General features: G+C 44.7%; 2 protein-coding genes across 4 annotated transcripts in view; one reads left to right on the top strand and one right to left on the bottom strand.

The window, feature by feature from the left end:
- SLU7 (SLU7 homolog, splicing factor) overlaps positions 1–10645 on the top strand; it is a 61295-nt gene extending 50650 nt beyond the window's left edge. The window contains exons 8-16 of one of the 3 annotated variants that reach the window (XM_056516689.1): positions 1096–1221; positions 1334–1431; positions 3605–3672; positions 4825–4964; positions 6482–6643; positions 7664–7768; positions 7872–7940; positions 8210–8311; positions 10108–10645. In XM_056516689.1, the coding sequence (XP_056372664.1) occupies positions 1096–1221; positions 1334–1431; positions 3605–3672; positions 4825–4964; positions 6482–6643; positions 7664–7768; positions 7872–7940; positions 8210–8311; positions 10108–10287 (1050 nt within the window). In that variant the 3' untranslated portion in view covers positions 10288–10645. The remainder of the gene's footprint in view (positions 1–1095; positions 1222–1333; positions 1432–3604; positions 3673–4824; positions 4965–6481; positions 6644–7663; positions 7769–7871; positions 7941–8209; positions 8312–10107) is intronic. The other 2 variants (XM_056516691.1, XM_056516690.1) reach the window with 2 other exon arrangements.
- Positions 1–21554, bottom strand: part of C1QTNF2 (C1q and TNF related 2) — a 113478-nt gene that overhangs the window by 59408 nt on the left and 32516 nt on the right. The window lies entirely within an intron of this gene.

Below are 21554 nucleotides of genomic sequence, written 5' to 3'. Positions count from 1 at the left end.
ACTACTCACGTCACCCGCAAGCGCTGCTCTCCTCGTCCTCCTGTTTGTTGCGGCTGCCGGCGCTGACACTATACTGTGCGGTATCCCTACGCTGTATCCCTATGCCCGGGCTGCAAAAGGTAAACAAAATAAAACTAACGCATGTTCTGATGTCGGCCTTATGCTGGGGACGGGAACGTCGGAGAGCCGTCAGCCTATAACCGGCCGCAGCGATCTTCCGCCTTGGCCGGTGATAGGTTTAGCCCACTGTCATGTAAGAAGCCGGCTTTTTACATGACAGTGGGCTCAGCCTATCACCGGAACATCACTGCGGCCGGTGATAGGCTGACGGCTCTCCGACGTTCCATTCCCTGGGAAGCTGGTCCGGACCAACGGGGAAGGTTAGTTAAAGTTTATTTTGTTTACCTTTTGCAGCCCGGGCATAGGGATACAGTATAGAGCAGTGGTTTGCAATCTGCAGACCTCCAGATGTTGCAAAACTAGAACTCCCAGCATGCCTGGACAGCCAACGGCTGTCCGGGCATGCTGGGAGTTGTAGTTTTGCAACATCTGGAGGTTGAAGACCACTGGTATAGAGTGTCAGCGCCAGCGGCCGCAACAAACAGGAGGACCAGGAGGGCAGCGCTTGCGGGTGACATATGTGAGTAGTAGCGCTGGGCTGATAATTAATTGGGGGGGGGGGGTGCAGAACAGCGCTCGCAGGTCACATATGATTAGTTCCCCGATGGGGACAGCGCAGCGCTGGGCTGATAATTCATTCATTCCCGAGGGGGAGGGGCCAAACCAGTATTGCGGTATGGGTTGAAATTCATATCATGCAGCACAAAAATTTCGGTATGAACCGGTATACCGCCCATCCCTAGAGGTTCTCCATCCTGGCTCATAGATGTGAGACTCTATGGATAGAGGTTGTCCAACCTTTTGTAATTCTTTTGCTGCCTCGCGTCCAAGATGTTTAAAAACTTCCTATAGGCTTGCTTTGAGTGCCAACATATTTTGTGAGCTAATAATGTAATTTTTGGCTGCACAAATGAAGGAAGTGTGTATTTCTGATGTGTTTTTAATATGCTTCTTCAAAATCTCCTGATTTTCCAGGATCGCAACAGCGAGGATGAAGATGAAGACAAATATGCTGATGACATTGATATGCCTGGACAGAACTTTGATTCCAAGAGGCGCATCACAGTCCGAAACCTTCGTATCCGAGAAGATACTGCCAAAGTAAGATGATTATTCTCCCGTGTGGGTGTGAGCTGTGCGTGAATGATGGAGCTGTGCACTATTTTGTGACTTTTTGGAAATTTGGCTGTAACATGTTGTTTTCCTCCTACAGTATCTGAGAAACTTAAATCCAAACTCTGCATACTACGATCCAAAGACGAGAGCCATGAGGGAAAATCCATATTCTGATGCAGGGAAGAATGCAGATGAGTAAGTTTGTGTATTCTGTGTGCTGGGTGTTAATAATAGGCTATTTGCTATTAAAGTGTTTTTTTTTGTTTTGTTTTTTAAAGGGATTTTCAGTTCAACCACTCAATGACCATGGACGTATATTTACTTCCGTGGCAGGCTCCCGTAGTGCTTCGAATCTGCTGGGTACCGGTTGCTATCAGCAACCAGGAAGGACCTGCGGCTAATACCGGACATCGCCGATCGGGCTGATGTCTGGCATTAGCCCTTTAGGCACCGCGATCAAAGTTGATCGCAGCGTCTAAAACGGGGGGAAATCAATGCCGGTTAGCTCAGCGGAGCTGTTCGGGACCGCGGCGGTGAAATTGTAGCATCCCGAAAAGCTGAGAGGACAGCGGGAGGTGCCTTACCTCGCTCCAGGCCTGAGATCCAGGCTTTAGCAATCGAGCGCAGATTACAATGATCTATGCTATGGCATAGCATTGAACAGTGCATGCAATCAAAGGATTGCAAGTAATAGTCCCCTATGGGGGCTAAAAAAAAAGTGTGAAAATAGTAAAAAAATAAAATAAAAAAAAGGGAATAAATGTGATTTAACCCCCTTCCTAAATGTTTGAATCTGCCCCCCCTTTTCCCATAAAAAAAATGTAAATAAAAATAAACATGTGGTATCGCTGCGTGCGTAATTGTCTGCGCTATAAAAATATATAATGTTAATTAAACCGTATGGTCACTCGCTTATACGTAAAAATATTCCAAAGTCCAAAATTGCGTATTTGTGGTAATTTTGTTTACCCTTAAAAAAAGTGATCAAAAAGTCTGATCAAAACAAAAATGGTACCGATAAAAACTTCAGATCACGGCGCAAAAATAAGTTATAGGGGTCAGAAGAGGACAATTTTAAACATGCTAATTTTGGTGCATGTAGTTATAATTTTTTTAAAGTAGTAAAATAAAAAACTAGATAAATTAGGTATCATTATAACCGTATGGACCCACAGAATAAAGATATGGTATAATTTTTACCAAGAAAGTGCACTGCGTAGAATCAGAAGTCCCCAAAATGGCGTTTTTTTCAAATTTTGCCCCACAAATGTTTTTTTTTCTGGGTTGGACGTAAATTTCGTGGTAACATTATTGATGTCATTACAAAGTACAATTGGTGGCACAAAAAAATAACCCATCATATGAGTCTGTAGGTGCAAAATTGAAAGCGTTATGATTTTTAGAAGGTGATGAGGAAAAAACGAAAGTGGAAAAACCTGTGGTCCTTAACTGGTTAAGGATAGGGTCACATGTGCTGTATTTGCTGCTGCATATTTTCCTACCTATTGAAGTCATTGGGTAGCAAGATCAACTGCAGAAAATATGCATCAAACTACAGCACATGTGACCCTACCCTGGTGGTGGTCCATCTCCTGGACCCCCCAATGATCAGCACAATTTTTTTTTTGTATGTGTTTAGGTCATTTTCCAGATTTTGTTATTAATTTTACATCTCAATTATATATGACTTTTTAATGAATGATCATATAAATGTGAATCCAGCACTGATGCCCTTTAAAGGAGATATCTCATGGAAAAAAATGTATCTCCTATCTGTGGAGGGGGGGTCCGAGCACTGGTGCCCCCTGTGATCTCCTGTACGGAGCCCCGGCTCTCCCCTAGAGCGGTGTGTCACAACCCCTGCCTCACCCCCTCCATATATCTGTATAACTGAACCGTTCAGCTATCTTCAGCTCTCCTGTAGAGATATATGGAGGGGGCTGGGGTTGTGACGTGCGAGCCAGGGTGGATAGGGGACAAGGTTCACATGTAGCACATCTGCAGTGAATTTGACACTGCGAATGCACTACTGACGGTCCCTAGAGTGTGCCTTCTGCTGTGCCCGTCTGTCCTGCTCGTAGCAGCAACTCCATCAGCTCCCTGAGCTAGGCCAAGAGGTGCCGCAATGTCTGAGTACACTGCGCATGCGCACATAACTCGCAGATCCCTGTGTGTCTGCTCGTAGCGGCGGATTGCTGCCATGAGCAGGACACACAGGCACAACAGGAGGCACGCTCTAGGGATCATCAAATAGTGTCAAATACCCTTTGGATGCGCTACATGTGACTCTACCCTAAGTCTGTGTTGAAGACATAAATATGTATTTTGATGCTTACCAGGCTATGATGTGTATTTTTTTTTTGTACAGGGTCAGCTACGCTGGAGATAATTTTGTCCGATATACTGGAGACACAATCTCTATGGCACAGACACAATGTAAGTATAACGTTATGTGGCTGATGATTACTTCTATGGGAGAATTAATCGCATTCACATAATCAATGTCATTAGAAATAATAAAGCCGGTGTAACAAAACTGTGTCCCTGTAATGGAATGTGACCCTCCACATAGTTTTCTGCTTTACAGCCGGCTCCCTCTCACTCCATCCTCACTACCATCTCTTAGGGGGATGGGGACACAGTTTTCTGCACATCTCCCACCCTTGCAACAGGTAGCGGGTGGACGATAGACATGCAGGTGGGTGCGGGTGGGGCTGCACTCCAGTCTATTTAATCAGCGGGGAGATGTGCGGAGAAACTGTTTCCCTGAGAGAGAGTAGCAGGGATGGAGTGAGAGGGAGTGGGCTGTAAAGCAGAAAACTCTGTCCCTGAATTAGGCATGTTGAAATGCAACTGCTCAATCTTTCTCTCAGTTGACATGTCATTGGGGAAGATATCAGGAGGCTCTATTCACATTAAGTGGTTGTCCGGTTCGACTGACAGTATGGCCAACATTATACATGAACAGCCTAATGCTGCTGCTTTTACGTGCGTCTCTGTTCTGGCACATGTATGAGACGTACCATATATACTAGAGTATAAGCCGAGTTTTTCAGCACAATTTTTTGTGCTGAAAATGCCCCCCTCGGCTTATACTCGAGTGAACTCTCAGCCTGTCAATCCCTTCATCAGTGGTCTTCAACCTGCGGACCTCCAAATGTTGCAAAACTACAACTCCCGATGGCTGGCCGGGCATGCTGGGTGTTGTAGTTTTGAAACCTCTGGAGGTCCGCAGGTTGAAAACCACTGCGGCCTTCGTCATCATCCAGCCGATGGCTGTCCGGGCATGCTGGGAGTTGTAGTTTTGCAACATCTGGAGCTCCGCAGGATGAAGACCACTGATGAAGGGATTGACAGGCGGTGATGATGAAGGGGGGGATGGATGACGGGGGTCTGGATGATTACATGGGGGGGGATGATGTATTTCCCACCCTAGGCTTATAGTCGAGTCAATAACTTTTCCTGGGTTTTTGGGGTAAAATTAGGGGCATCGGCTTATATTCAGGTCGACTTATACTCGAGTATATACGGTAGTTATTTATTGCCATATATGTAAAACAATTTCTTTTCTTTCTCCTCTGCACACAGTGTTTGCCTGGGAAGCCTATGAGAAAGGTTCAGATGTACATCTTCAGGCCGATCCTACTAAACTGGAAGTTTTATGCAAATCATTCAAAGTTAAGAAAGAAGACTTCAAAGAAGACCAGAAAAAGAGTATCCTAGAAAGAGTATGTTTGTATTTTAGCAGACTAGTGTGAATTCCAAGCTTTAAGGTGCCCATACACCTTAGGCTTGTTTCACACCAGCAAATTACTCCGTTTAGCATGTTCCATTGCTAGTTCCGTCCTAAAATCAGCTGTCACTGGCAGTAACCAAATCCTATATGTCCGTTAGAAAATCCCATTATAGTCTATATGATTTTTCTAATATCCGTTTTTATCCATTATAGTCCGTTATTGATAGTTCATGAACTATTTTCTTCTGTACTATCTTCCGTCACAAAATAACGTCCGTTATCAATAACGGACTATAATGGATTGAAACGGATATTAGAAAAATCCCATAGACTATAATGGGCTTTTCTAACGGACGTATAGGATTTGGTTACTGCCGGAGACAGCTGATTTTAGGATGGAATTAGCGACCGAACTTGCTAAACGGAGTAATTTGCTAGTGTGAAAGAAGCCTTGATAAAAGTGAACGATTTCAACCATAAAGATTATTTCAGCTCCCTGGCCCCATCTGGCCTGTTTGCAGCCGCTGAACACAGCTAAAACAGAAAAGTTGCACAATTTGGTTTTACATAAACAACATAGCTCACAGGGCTACACCACCCATCTCCCATTAAAGTCAATAGGAGTTGCACAAATATCATAAACTTCCCACTTCAGCTTCGCAGCCACCTCTGGCTCCCTTTGACATGTTTCCAAGGAGAGGCAGACATTACTACCACAGGGTTCAGTGTCAGACCGTTAACCTTGTCTTTCGTTCTAGCAAACATATGAAGGTCTCTACACCTGCATACTCGCCTATATAAACTTCTGTGGCGTCTGTGTGACTGGTTAGGAATGTATTTTTGTTTAACACATTTTCATTAGGATCCAAAAATAGAGAGACCAAATATAGAGTCTGAATCATTATATACACACAAAATAGTCAAACAATACAATGTAAACACGAAACACTACAGAGGGGCCTGGAAAGCTCAAAAAGATAAGAGGAGAACACACCATTTGTTTTAGCTGACCGATGATATCGTCTAATAGTCGGACAAAAGATTGGTCATAAAAGAAAGATCTTTCATGAACGAACAATCTTTCGGGAAACATTATTTTGAGAATGTGCCCATGTGCCCGGAATATTTTTAGAAAGATCATACAGGCTTCAACTGATGTGATTGATCAAGTATGGCCAGTTTGAACAACTTTAATGGTCAGTACGGACAAAAATGTATGACAGCATCTGTGAAACGACGGTCCATGAGACAAAGGTTTGTTTAATGCCTTTGCACCAATTAACCTGATTCTATCTAATATGAATGGCCACCTTAATGGACACAGATCTCCAGGCCACATGACCATGACAGTTTAATTGCTGTGCACATGTACACTGGACAAACTAGCTGGCGTCTCTTAGTGACATCTTACTATGTTAAATCCTTCCTTTAATTTATAGGCAACTTCTATAAATATACGCAATATGAAACTGATATCACCTAACTTTCTGGTTATGTTGTGTTTTACAGTATGGAGGACAGGAACATTTGGACGTTCCACCTGTGGAGCTGCTTCTAGCCCAAACAGAGGACTACGTGGAATACTCTAGACACGGCACTGTCATTAAGGGACAGGAGAAGGCAGTCACTCGCTCGAAGTATGAAGAAGATGTTCTCATAAATAACCACATGGTAAGTGACTGAGCCCTTCAAATGATAAAATTTAAAGGGAACCAATCATCAGATTTTACCCTATATAATGCTTGGCAAAGCGTTATATAGGGTAAAATCTTTATTTTCGCCATTCCCGGGGGACGCTCCTGCCCCAGGGATGGTGAAGATATGAAGTTATAAACTAGTCACCGCCGCCGCCGTAAGTAGTCACCTGGGCGGCGAGCTCTTCTCATCTACTCCCGTTCTTCGGCCGGCAGCGACGCCCCTCCTCTTGATTGATGGGCCGCGTCATCGTTCCGCTCACTGAACAGACAGAGCAGAGTGATGACGCGGCCCATCAATCAAGCGGAGGGGGCGTCGCTGCCGGCCGAAGAACGGGAGTAGATGAGAAGACTCCCCGCCCAGGGGACTACTTACGGCGGTGGCGGTGACTAGTTTATAACTTCATATCTTCACCATCCCTGGGGGCAGGAGCATCCCCTGGGAATAGTGAAAGTAAAGATTTTACCCTATATAACGCTTTACCAAGCGTTATATAGGGTAAAATCTGATGATTGGTTCCCTTTAAAAGATTGTTGTGCATAGAAATATGTGAATGTCTCAACTATTGTGTTTAAGGAGTCCTGTGAAGCTGTTGTCTACCACGGATACCAGTTATAATCCTTCTATATTAGTATGATTTAATGTTTTATAGATAAATGTATTACCAACATTAATGAAGAGAAATATTTTTGAAGAGAAGAGAAATATTATTTTTGATGTTATTCTGGGCACTACACTATCTGCATCTCTTTCTCCTACTTTGGCTTGTTTTCTGCTGGCAATACATTTACACCAAATATTGACTATGTGACGAGAGATATTGTTAGGCTTCACAGGCTTATATAATACACTGACTAATGGGACGATCTTCCAGAAAATCACATAACTGTTCTATCATAAGTTCAATATGGTTTCAAGTAGCAAGCAGAAAATATTATAACCTAAAGGAACACTTGTCTGTAATGTATGTTAATATTTGTTTTCTCCTCTGTCTAGTGTATCTGGGGTTCATATTGGAAAGATGGAAGATGGGGCTACAAGTGTTGCCATTCTTTTGTTAAGATGTCTTATTGCACCGGGGAAGCTGGGAAAAGCATCAGTGTAAGTTTCCTGCTTTCTAAGTACTCTTCTTTGTGTTTTAATAAAATACATGCATCAACATGGTCATAAATGGAAAAAAAAATATTTTATTTCTTTTGTTTAGAATACTGATATATGTGAAGAGGAACTGGAAGCAATGGAAGAGATTTCTAAGCCGAAGACATTAGTGGAGGTTAGTGAGGTGTCTGTGATGACTATTGTACTTGTTATGAGTTTATGAATGTTATTAAAAATAAAATATTATTAAAGTATCTTTTATATTTATTATAGATTGTAGCAGCTTAATCTGTGCATGGTACCCACAGGAATTTGACTGTGAGATACAAATGCTTCAGTCCAAATATATTGCATTTATGTTGTAAATGTTGGCAAACTTACATCTGGCTCCTCTCGTGTACATTTTGTTGTAATTTGCAATAAAAATATGTTTCCTGTTAATAGATGCATCAAGAAAAAATGAAGAAAAAGAAGAAAAAGCACCGTAAAAATGGTGGTTCTGACAGTGAGGGTGAAGAGAAGAAAAAGCAGGAGAAACTTAAGAAGGTATGATAAATTGTTTATTATATATTCTCCTCCCCAGTGCAAACAGTAATAAGTCAGAGAACTGTCTCTGCCATGACCCTGTCTTAGGATACTCTTGTTAGCAGATTGTATCGGAGTGTATTGTACTGTTAGCATATAAGTAGCTGACAAACACATTACTGTCAGCTAGTGACTGCAACGGTGCTTGTCATGTGACTATTCATAAGGTCTCTGCTACAGGATCAAAAGTGGTGAAGATTTTGCTTGTCAAAGGGGTTCTGTAAACTGAGGACATGCAGGGCTCTGTACACTGAGGACAAGCGGGGCTCTGTGCAGTGAGGACAAGCAGGGCTCTGTGTACTGAGGACAAGCAGGGCTCTGTGTACTGAGGACAAGCAGGGCTCTGTGTACTGAGGACAAGCAGGGCTCTGTGTACTGAGGACAAGCAGGGCTCTGTGTACTGAGGACAAGCGGGGCTCTGTGTACTGAGGACAAGCGGGGCTCTGTGCAATGAGGACAAGCGGGGCTCTGTGCAATGAGGACAAGCGGGGCTCTGTGCAATGAGGACAAGCGGGGCTCTGTGCAATGAGGACAAGCGGGGCTCTGTGCAATGAGGACAAGCGGGGCTCTGTGCAATGAGGACAAGCGGGGCTCTGTGCAATGAGGACAAGCGGGGCTCTGTGTACTGAGGACAAGCAGGGATCTGTGTACTGAGGACAAGCAGGGCTCTGTACACTGAGGACAAGCAGGGCTCTGTACACTGAGGACAAGCAGGGCTCTGTACACTGAGGACAAGCGGGGCTCTGTACACTGAGGACAAGCGGGGCTCTGTTCAATGAGGACAAGCGGGGCTCTGTTCAATGAGGACAAGCGGGGCTCTGTGCAGTGAGGACAAGCGGGGCTCTGTGCAGTGAGGACAAGCAGGGCTCTGTACACTGAGAACAAGCAGGGCTCTGTACACTGAGGACAAAGCAGGGCTCTGTGCAGTGAGGCTCTGTTACATGCCGCCGACAATTCAGGAGTCTGCACAGAGTCCTGCTTGTCCCACCCTCACTTCCTGTATTTGGACTCCTCATAGAGACACACAGGCAATAGGTGCAGGGACAACCTCTTTTCACCCAAAAATATACAAATTGTTTAACTAATGTATCTCACAAATATACATATAATGGTATTATCTACATTATATAAAAGGTTTTTGTTAGCAGGTACACTTTTTAAAGTCTCGGGCTGATGGTGTTAATTTTTGTGGCACATATTGAGTTCCTTACTTTCAGAGGTTGTATTTGACTCCCTTTGAAAAAAAACTTATAATGCTGTGGCTACACGGCTATTTTGAAAGAAGTCACATGACCTTAAATCGCTGTGTGGCACTGAGTGGATCATGCTGCATTCCAATTAAAGTAGGTAAATGGGGTTGCACGGTCACCTAAAAGTGGCAGCGACTGGCCTGGCAGTTGTAAGAAATCCACCTGATATGGATTTCTTGTAACAGTCAGGTCATGGTTGCAGCCACTTGTGGGTAGCAACACTACCCCATTCACTGACCTTAGGTGCGACACGGTGCTCCTTGATTGTGCATGAATGTTAACAATATGTACACTGTATGATTGTTGTCTGTGATGTTATGATGTCCTATTCACTAAAATCTGTAAAAAACCTAGTGTACTCACTATTTATTGCTATGTCTGTTCTGACATTTAGTTTACGGTCTGTGCTCAACAATACTAGCACTGCATTTGACCATGTTCAGCAGATGGCGATATGTGTGACTGACTGATACAGATTTATGTGACACATTTACTCTCCCACCGCAGGCATTGAATGCTGAGGAGGCTCGTCTTAAACATGTTGAAGAATTACTGCAAGTGGATGAAAGGAAGAGAGCATACAACAGCCTATATGAGTCACGAGAGCCTACAGAGGAGGAGATGGAGGCGTACAGGATGAAAAGACAGAGGCCTGATGACCCAATGGCCTCATTCCTTGGACAATGATTCCCCAGTTGTAGAGTTCACCAAGAATTGTTTATTCCTTTTTTATTTTCCTCCCATCTGGCGCCCAATTTGTATAGCTTGTTACACGTCTTAAAAATTAGCATATCGTCTAAAATGTGTCTCTCTACGTTATACTGTGTATAATGATGATCTGAATTATCCCATTAAATATTTAACATAAATGACTGTTTATTCACAACTGCAGTTTTAGGAGTAGAAATTGATCAGTCCCGATAATGGTATTGTCACAAGTGCCGTATTTTGCGCATTGGCTTCTGCATATTTTCCCACCCATTGGAGTCAATTGACATCAATGGGTAGGAAAATGCGCAGACGCAAAATACAGCACGTGTGAGCCTACCCTAAATGCTCTATGGTCCCAGAAAAAAAGGACAGGTGATGTTACAGCTGTAGCTTACTAGCCTCTCTGCATTGCATGCTATATATAAAATGTCCTGCATAGTCCCAAAATCCCTACCACTTAGGATGCTCGTTCTCTTGCGCAGGTGATTGTGACTAGCACTTGCGTTGCCAAGAATTGTACCTGGACGTTGTTTCATATGGTAAGTACAGGAATTGACTACAAGGCTAGCCGAGGGCACTTGAGTTGTGTGCACTGTGTGTAAGAGCACCCTTAGGCCATGTTCACACAGTATTATGTTCAGTATTTCTATCCAGTAATGTACTGACACAGAGGGAAATCATAGCCTGAATACTACACTTTATCCCAGCTTTATAGTTTAATTTCAAATCTATAGCTACATTTTTGTTGCTCACATTAAATGAGTTCCCTAATATAGCTTTACCCTTAACCTGCACCACTTCTATTTCTGGACTGTAAATAGTATTGCAGGTTTGCCCCATCCATGGAATGGGACTAAGCTGCAACAGAAAACACAGCCCATGCACCAGAGTGATGTGAATAAAAAACAACTACAAATAATGTCTGAATTATATAATAAGAAACCCTATCCCCTGGCTCCCCCCATACTCGGATATGTTCTGGAACTTTACATTCATAAGCACCGGCATGCAATTTTGCAATAACGTGTAAGGAACTAGGAAGCATTATTCCTCTTGAAAATAAAAATACAAGATGTGGAAGTGTTCAGGGTATTGTCATTTCAGCAAGTTATTCCCCATGCTGTAAATAGAGGATAACTAGTGGATTGGTGAGAGTCCAACTGCGGGGACCATTGCCAATCCAGAGTATGCAGTACAATTGTGCTCTTGAACGAACAAATCACGTGTGGCTATTGCTCCATCCACTATGGGGCTCCTGAACGTTGCAGAGTGCTGTGCTTGGCAAGGTTCAGAAGCCCCTCAGAAAACAAATGCAATCATTCGGGGGCACAATTTTACTGCGTCTTAGGACTGGTAGTGGTCCCTGTGGTCAGACCCTCATCGATCCATTAGTTATACCTATCCTGTGCATATGGGATAACATGCTTTAAGGGGTTATTGCAGTAAAAAAAATGGCTCCAGAAAGTTAAACAGATTTGTAAATAACTTCTATAAAAAAAATCTTAATCCTTCCAGTACTTATCAGCTGCTGAAGTTGAGTTGTTATTTTCTGTCTGACAACAGTGCTCTCTTCTGACACTCCTGTCTGTCTCAGGAACTGTCCAGAGCATGAGAGGTTTGCTATGGGGATTTGCTCCTACTCTGGACAGTTCCTGAGACAGACAGAGATGTCAGCAGAGAGCATAGTTGTCGGTCAGAAATCAACAACTCAACTTCAGCAGCTGGTAAGTACTGGAAGGATTAAGATTTCTTAATAGAAGTAATTTACAAATCTGTCTAACTTGCTGGAGCCAGTTGATATGAATTTTTTTTTAACTGGAATACCCCTTTAAACAGGAATACAGGGAAAGAGATGAATGTAGCTGGCTGAAAACCTTTCTGCTGTCACTCAAAGGGGCTTTCCCTACAACTTCCAGCCGAATAAGTAACTGACACAAGAATGAGGAATACCGGACCCCTCTTTGTGATCACCAGAGGTTGGACCCACAGCAATCAGACATGTATCATCTGTTATCTCCTTTACATATAAAGAACCAGGAAGTAAAACCTTTATGTTGCACCTGAATATTGCTGGTATCAAAGATGAGATCCAGGACTTTATATGAGATACAGCGACGCTCTACAATTATGTCAGCCATGCTGTATTGCATACATCTTTGGCAATTAACTGGTTAGGCCCTATTCACATTACATTTTGTTCATGAAGGAGGCCTATTGCCCAAAAGGTAAATCCATGTATACTGCACTGGACCCACTGAGACAGAACATTAGTCTACCAGTAATTACATTTGGAGAAATGGACCAATTTTTGGGGAACAACAATTAAAAAAAGGATACGTTTAGAAAATGGATGGACTATAGTCACTGGTAGATTGTTCAGTCTAATATATTCAGTGGTACACATTATCAAACCTTGTTCTCATTACAAGTCATGTGATTGTTCTATCATGTAACTCAAGAATTTATGAATTGAAGACTTGGGGATTAAAGCCCACATCCAGCACAGTTGTATTCTTTTCACTGGAGTAGAGAGAGCTTACAGTAAATTGGCTCGTAGCGAACCTCGCAGCTCGGCTGTTGATTACTTTAGTCTGTGTAAATTAGTTCAGCTTTCCAAGGGTTCTGGCAACTGGAGCCCTTGGAAAGCTGAACTAATTTACACAGACTAAAGTAATCAACAGCCAAGCTGTGAGGTTTGCTACGAGCCAATTTACTGTAAGTTCGCTCTACTTTTCACCTATAGAGGTCTATGGGGAGAAAAATGCCACAATAAACAAACCTATGTCAGCGTTTTACATTTTTTACTGACCTCCGGCTAACATTTGGCCCCTGCGTTTTGGTCCCATAAAATGCCATGTGCAGAGAATGAAATTTTTTGAACATAAACCCTGTGTCTTTCTCGTCTAACGGTACATTCACATGTGCATATTTTGCTGCATATTTTCTGGCGCTGATTTATTTTCCTACCTACTTGAATTTAATGGGGTCTGTGGTGGATTTTTCTGCAGCGACTATTCTGCTGCCAAAAATCTGCCACACACAGCTCGCCCCCATTCAAACTCATAGCGGGAAACACGCTGCAAGTTTGCATTTAAATCTGCCCATGTGAACAAGCCCTTAGAAGATGAACACACATTGCAGATACGCTGCAGGTTTTCTGCAGCAAAAATGTGCCAAAGGCAGAGGTGGATCTAACTGGAAGCAAAAATACACTGGAGACTGGAATCATCTCTGGCAGAGCATACACAGGTGTTGCGACTCAAGGGGTTGTCTGCTGAGGCTAGTAGTGCTCCTAGTAATGTCCATGGTGCTGTGAGTGGTGTGGCACTCCCCAGTATAACTCCACTAGGTTCGCATGGCCTTGTCAATTCAGAGGCTGTACATGGCGGTGGTATGGTTGTCCTCTAAGGGTACAGTTAACCAGACACAGGAAGGTGCGGAGCAGGTGCAACACAATTTAACTTTTAGATGTAAGCAGCGGTAACAGGTCATTTCACATAGTCCAAGGCTGTAAGTGCTGCAAATGTTAGGCTATGTACACATGTCCAATGTGGAATTCTGCACGGAGATTCCGGAGCAGCAGAGTCCCATTGTATTCTATGGGATTCTGCTGCACTGTGCACACAGAGGAATCTCCGTGTCCGCAAAAAGAATTAAGCCATATATTTATTCTGAGGAAAACCCACAGAATGCATTGCCATCTATGAGACGGCACATCCCCATGTGGTCTGTGGAATGTCCGTGCAAAGACATTTGTGTTAACATAGCCTTAAAGTAGTGTGCAGAGGAAAGGTGTTCGTTACAGTGACTAAATATACTTGATTTGGAAAAGGGATTGACTTGCTTTAAAGGGGTACTCCGGTGCTTACACATCTTATCCCCTATCAAAAGGATAGGGGATAAGATGCCTGATCGCGGGGGTCCCGCTGCTGAGGACCCCCGTGATCATGCACGCGGCCCCCCGTTTGTAATCAGTCACCGGAGAGTGTTCACTCCGAGTCTGATTACCGGCGACCGCAGGGCCAGCGGCGTGTGACGTCACGCGCCCGTGTGACATCACGCTCCGCCCCTCAATGCAAGCCTACGGGAGGGGGCGTGATAGCTATCATGCCCCCTCCCATAGGCTTGCATTGAGGGGCGGAGCGTGACGTCACACGCCGCCGGCCCTGCGGTGGACCGTAATCAGATCCGGAGCTAACACGCTCCGGGGACTGATTGCAAACGGGGTGCCGCGTGCATGATCCCGGGGGTCCCCAGCGGCGGGACTCCCGCGATCAGGCACCTTATCCCCTATCCTTTGGATAGTGGATAAGATGTGTAAGCACCGGAGTACCCCTTTAAGAGTATTGGACTCATTAGTGATGACTATCCCAGGACATGAATTGTCTCCTGATCAGAAAAAAGCCCAAATTGAAGATATGTGACTAGACTTGGGCTATTGAGTGCAATCCTAAATGTAGTCACTGAAGCAGGGTCTTCTCAGTGGTGTAGCTGAGGTATTTGGTTGACTTCTGCACAGGATACTATATCAACAGTATCCTGTACTGGTACACGTTCCAGTTGGTGTAACCAGATGGCACCCCAGACTCAGAAATCAGTACTGGACCGATGCAACACACAGAGTTGCATGCAATCTTGTGAACTACAGCTGTCACTCAATTGTGCTACAAAAAGTTGCACTGTAGCCCTGGCCTTAGATACCACCAGGGCTGGACTGGCCATCGGGCACACCAGGCATTTTCCCAGTGGGCCAGGCCGTCAATTGGGCCGTTTGCCTACCGAAATGCAAATGTATTTTCTTCCAAGTTTGCAGCTCTGGCTACTCTGTCCCCTTCTCTAGCCACGCTCTGGTGCAGCCCCAGGTCCAATATGGTAGGCAGGGACACTGCAACTTTTAAAAGAATGCGCAGTGGCTTCTGGGAGCAGAAGTGCCCCACGCAGGCACGCACGTCTGCTTCCAGGCCCTGTTGCGTCCCTGCTTACTACTACTGGCGCGGAATGGATGGGAGTCGGCTGGCCCTTAAAGGGGTATTCCAGGAAAAAACTTTTTTTTTTTATATATCAACTGGCTCCAGAAAGTTAAACAGATTTGTAAATTACTTCTATTAAAAAATCTTACTCCTTCCAATAATTATCAGCTGCTATAGTTGAGTTGTTTTTTTCTGTCTGGCAACAGTGCTCTCTGCTGACATCTCTGCCGCAGTGCCAGTATTCATTCATGGCTGCATGTCAGGAGGAGTAAACTGGGGAGGGAAAAGACCCAGGATGGATGGGAGGAGGGGGGAATGTATGACAGGTGTGTGTATGTATGATGTGTTGTATGATAGGTGTGTATGTAACATAGTAACATAATTCATAAGGTTGAAAAAAGACCAGAGTCCATCAAGTTCAACCCATAACCCTAATGAGTCCCTACTGAGTTGATCCAGAGGAAGGCAAAAAAAAAAAAACTCCTGACTCCAAATATGGCAGAATAGATCATAATAGATCCCTGGATCAACCTTCTGTCCCTATAGATCTAGAATCCATAACCTGTAATGTTATTATTCTCCAAAAATGCATCCAGACACCTTTTAAATTCTTTTACTGAGTTAACCATGACCACCTCCTCAGGCAGAGAATTCCACAGTCTCACTGCTCTTACAGTAAAGAACCCCCATCTGTGCTGGTGTAGAAACCTTCTTTCTTCTAGACGTAGAGGATTCCCCCTTGTTATAGATACAGTCCTGGGTATAAATAGATCATGGGAGAGATCTCTGTAAGGTCCCCTGATATATTTATACATAGTTATTAGGTCTCTCCTAAGCCTTCTTTTTTCTAAACTAAATAACCCCAATTCTAATAATCTTTCTGGGTACTGTAGTCCTCCCATTCCCTGTATTACCCTGGTTGCCCGTCTTTGAACCCTCTCCAGATCCACTATATCTTTCTTGTACACTGGTGCCCAGTACTGTACACCGTATACTATGTGTGGTCTGATTAGCGATTTGTACAGCGGTAGAATTATTTCCTTGTCATTCGCATATATCCCCCTATTGATGCACCCCATGATTTTATTTACCTTGGCAGCAGCTGCCCGACACTGGTCACTACAGCTAAATTTACGGTTAACTAAGACTCCCAACTCCCATTTAATACATAATACATAAAATCAGCCTGGATTTTTCCTCCCAATGTGCATTACCTTACATTTATCAGTGTTGAATCGCATCTGCCACTTCACAGCCCAAACTTCCAACCTATCCAGATCCATTTGTAACTGTGCACTGTCCACTATTGTGTTTACCGCTTTACAGAGTTTAGTATCATCTGCAAAGATTGCTAGTTTACTATTCAACCCCTCTACAAGGTCATTAATGAATATATTAAATAGAACAGGACCCAAGACGGACCCCTGTGGTACCCCACTAGTAGTGTTGAGCGGCATAGGCCATATTCGAATTCGCGAATATTCGCGAATATATGGACGAATATTCGTCATATTCGCGAATATTCGCATATTCGTAATATTCTCGTTATATTTTCGCATATGTGAATATTCGCGTGTGCGAAAATTCGCATATGTGAATATTCGCGTGTGCGAAAATTTGCATATGTACATTTTCGCATATGCGAAGATTCGCACACCGGCCTCACACAGTAGTATTAGAGCCTTCTTTACACCACAAGATGGAAGCAGAGAGGGATGATCACTGTGATGTGTACTGTGAAAAAAAAATAAAATAAAAAAAAAATAAAAAAAACGAATATTCGTAATTACGAATATATAGCGCTATATTCGCGAATATTCGCGAATTCGCGAATATGCGATATTCGCGAATAAAATTCGAATTGCGAATATTCGCGAGCAACACTACCCACTAGTAACAGTCACCCAATCAGAATAAGTACCATTAATAACCACCCTCTGTTTCCTATCACTGAGCCAGTTACTTACTCAGTTACACACGTTCTCCCCCAGCCCAATCCCTCTTATTTTATGCACCAACCTTTTAAGTGGCACTGTATCAAATTATCCAGATATGATATGATCCAGATATGATCCAGATATACAACATCCAGCGATTCCCCCTGGTCCAGTCTGGAGCTCACCACCTCATAAAAGCTGATCAGGTTAGTTTGACAGGACCGATCCCTCATAAAGCCATGCTGATATGGTGTCATACATTTATTTTCATCAAGATACTCCAAATTAGCATCTCTTAGAAAACCCTCAAACAATTTACATACAACGGAGGTTAAATTAACAGGTCTATAATTCCCGGGTAACCTTTTGACCCCTTTGTAAATATCGGCACCACATTTGTTATGCACCAGTCCTGGCAGGGGCGGACACAGACAACAGAGGGCCCCTGTGCAAAGAATGTGCCTGGGCCCCCCCCCCCCAAAAAATATGCCATAAAATTGCACTGCAACTCACATTAATCTGCATTAGATAGGCAGCAGTTCCCCCACATTAGGTAGCATAGATTCCCCACATTAGGTAGCATAGTTTCCCCACATTATGTAGCATATATTCCCCACATTAGGTAGCATTGCATAGTTTCCCCACATTAGGTAATGTAGCATAATTTCCCCACATTAGGTAGCGTAGCATATATTCCCCACATTAGGTAGCGCAGCATATATTCCCCACATTAGGTAGCGTAGCATAGATTCCCTACATTAGGTAGCGTATCCCCACATTAGGTAGCGTAGCATATATTCCCCACATTAGGTAGCGCAGCATATATTCCCCACATTAGGTAGCGTAGCATAGATTCCCTACATTAGGTAGCGTAGCCCCACATTAGGTAGCGTAGCATAGCATATATTCCCCACATTAGGTAGCATGGCATAGATTCCCCACATTAGGTAGCGTAGCATATATTCCCCACATTAGGTAGTGTAGCAAAGATTCCCCACATTAGGTAACATAGCATATATTCCCCACATTAGGTAGCATATATTCCCCACATTAGGTAGCATAGCATATATTCCCCACATTAGGTAGCATAGATTCCCCACATAAGGTAGCGTAGCATAACCCCAACAAACAAACACACACACACTCTCACTCACCCACACACTCTTACCTGGCCTGCACTACTTACATTTGCCCATGGGGACTTCCTGGCAGAGGTGCGCGCTATAAGTGACATAATCGCTGCGCTGGACATCAGCGTCCAGGTGCTTGCGATGACGTCACTCACTGCACGCACCTCAGCCAGGAAGTCCCCATGGGCAGATGTAAGTAGCAGTTTAGTGACTGGGCAAGACTGCTTTCCCTGTCATATGTGCACTGGCAGGGCTGCCATCAGAAATTTCGGGGCCCCTTACACAACTCAAGGCCTGAGACCCCCACCGATCACCTCGGTTGAAGTGGTTCTCCAGCTGTTGGAAAGCTAAAACTCCCATCATGTCTGGAGAGCCTCAGGCAATGGGAGTTGTAGTTTTGTAACAGCTGAAGAGACACAGATTGGACACAGTTTTACCCATCATCACTGCAGAACTTACAAGTGACTACAGCTCTGATGGGACAGTCATAAGAACACACAATGATGTCAGTGACCTGAGTGACGTCTTCTTTTCTTCTTCATCTCGTCCAGAGACCAGGTCTTCCCCCAGCTCCATCTTCTCTGCAGAGTCTGACATGCAGACATCATTGGCTCCTCACTGTCAGCAGATCCTCATCCTCTGCATGAAGACAGTAATCATTATAACCTTGCCAGAAAGTGTAACCTAAATAAAATACTGTCCCACACTGTACCCTGAATATAATACTGCTATACACTGTACCCACTAAATATAATACTGCCACACACACTGTACCCTGAATATAATCCTGCCACACACTGTACCCTGAATATAATACTGCCACACACTGTACCATGAATAGCATACTGCCATACACTGTACCCACTAAATATAATACTGCTATTCACTGTACCCACTAAATATAATACTGCCCCACACAGTACCCTAAATAAAATACTGTCACACACTGTACCCTAAATAAAATACTGCCCCACACTGTACCCTAAATATATTGCCAGACACTGTAACCTGAATACAATACTGCTGTACACTGTACCCACTAAATATAATACTGCTATACACTGTATCCACTAAATATAATCCTGCTACACACTGTAACCTGAATATAATACTGCCACACACTGTACTCTGAATATAATACTGCCACACATTGTACCCACTAAATATAATACTGCCACACACTGTACTCTGAATATAATACTGCTATACACTGTACCCTGAATATAATAATACTATACACTGTACCCTGAATATAATACTGCTACACACTGTGCCCACTAAATATAATCCTGCCACACACCGTACCCTGAATATAATAATGCTATACACTGTAACCTGAGTATAATACTGCTATACACTGTACCCACTAAATATAATCCTGCCACACACTGTACCCTGAATATAATACTGCTATACACTGTACCCACTAAATATAATCCTGCCACACACTATACCCACTAAATATAATACCTCTTATCCTCTGTGTCCTCATCATTCCTCATCACCCCCATAACCCCTGCCAAACCTCTCCTCAACACTACTATAACCACCCCCGCACCTCTCCTCATCACTACTATAACCCCCCCACACCTCTCCTCATCACTACTCTAACCCCCCCACACCTCTCCTCATCACTACTATAACCCCTGCACCTCTCCTCATCACTGCTATAACCCCACCTGCACCTCTCCTCATCACTACTATAAACCCCCGCACCTCTCCTCATCACTACTATAACCCCCCACACCTCTCCTCATCACTACTATAACCCCCCCGCACCTCTCCTCATCACTACTATAACCCCTGCACCTCTCCTCATCACTACTATAACCCCCCGCACCTCTCCTCATCACTACTATAACCCACCCGCACCTCTCTTCATCACTACTATAACCCCTGCACCTCTCCTCATCACTACTATAACCCCCCCGCACCTCTCCTCATCACTACTATAACCCCTGCACCTCTCCTCATCACTACTATAACCCCTGCACCTCTCCTCATCACTACTATAACCCCCCCGCACCTCTCCTCATCACTACTATAACCCCCCCGCACCTCTCCTCATCACTACTATAACCCCCCCGCACCTCTCCTCATCACTACTATAACCCCCCCACACCTCTCCTCATCACTACTATAACCCCCCCACACACCTCTCCTCATCACTACTATAACCCCCGCACCTCTCCTCATCACTACTATAACCCCCGCACCTCTCCTCATCACTACTATAACCCCCGCACCTCTCCTCATCACTACTATAACCCCCGCACCTCTCCTCATCACTATTATAATGCCCCCTGCATCTCTCCCCACCCCCATAACACCCCCCTGCACCTCTCTTCACCCCCATAACACCCTCCTGCACCTCTTATCACCCCCATAACCCCCCCTGCATCTCTCATCACCCCATAACACCCCCCCCCCTCTCATCACCCCCATAACACCCCCTGCATCTCTCATCACTCCCATAACACCCCCTGCATCTCTCATCACCCCCATAACCCCCCCTGCATCTCTCATCACCCCCATAACCCCCCTGCACCTCTCATCACCCCCATAACCTCCCCATGCACCTTTCATCCCCCCATAACACCCCCTGCACCTCTCATCCCCCCCATAACACCCCCCTGCACCTCTCATTACCCCCATAACACCCCCCTGCACCTCTCATTACCCCCATTACCCCCTGCACCTCTCATCACCCCCATAACCTCCCCATGCACCTTTCATCCCCCCATAACACCCCCCTGCACCTCTCATCCCCCCATAACACCCCCTGCACCTCTCATTACCCCCATAACCCCCCCCTCTCATCACCCCTATAACACCCCAAGCACCAGTTCCCCTGCACCTCTCATCACCATTGTAGTCTGCAAACAACATAGCCCCCATCCAACCCCCCCCCCCCCCCCCCCACACCCCGTTCACTCACCCTGCCGGGGTTCGGTGCAGCTGCTGCTCCTGTCAGAGTGTCACTGCATGGGGAGGATCCGTCGGGAAGATGATGGACTGGAGATCGCGCTGGGACAGGTCAGGTGACAGGAGTAGACTTGCGTGCCTGCGCGGGGCACGTCGACTCCCATCAGCCCCTGGCCTGTCCGGCCCTGCCGTACTTCTTAAGGGGCCCGCGCCCTAGAAAGAGCGGGCCTCATAGTCCTGCGGGCCCCCCAGACTATGAGGCCCGGTCATAGTTCTGACGG

Source organism: Hyla sarda, chromosome 4, assembly GCF_029499605.1.
Source record: "Hyla sarda isolate aHylSar1 chromosome 4, aHylSar1.hap1, whole genome shotgun sequence".
Classification (NCBI taxonomy): Eukaryota; Metazoa; Chordata; class Amphibia; order Anura; family Hylidae; genus Hyla; species Hyla sarda.
This window is presented reverse-complemented; position numbering and strand designations above follow the sequence as displayed.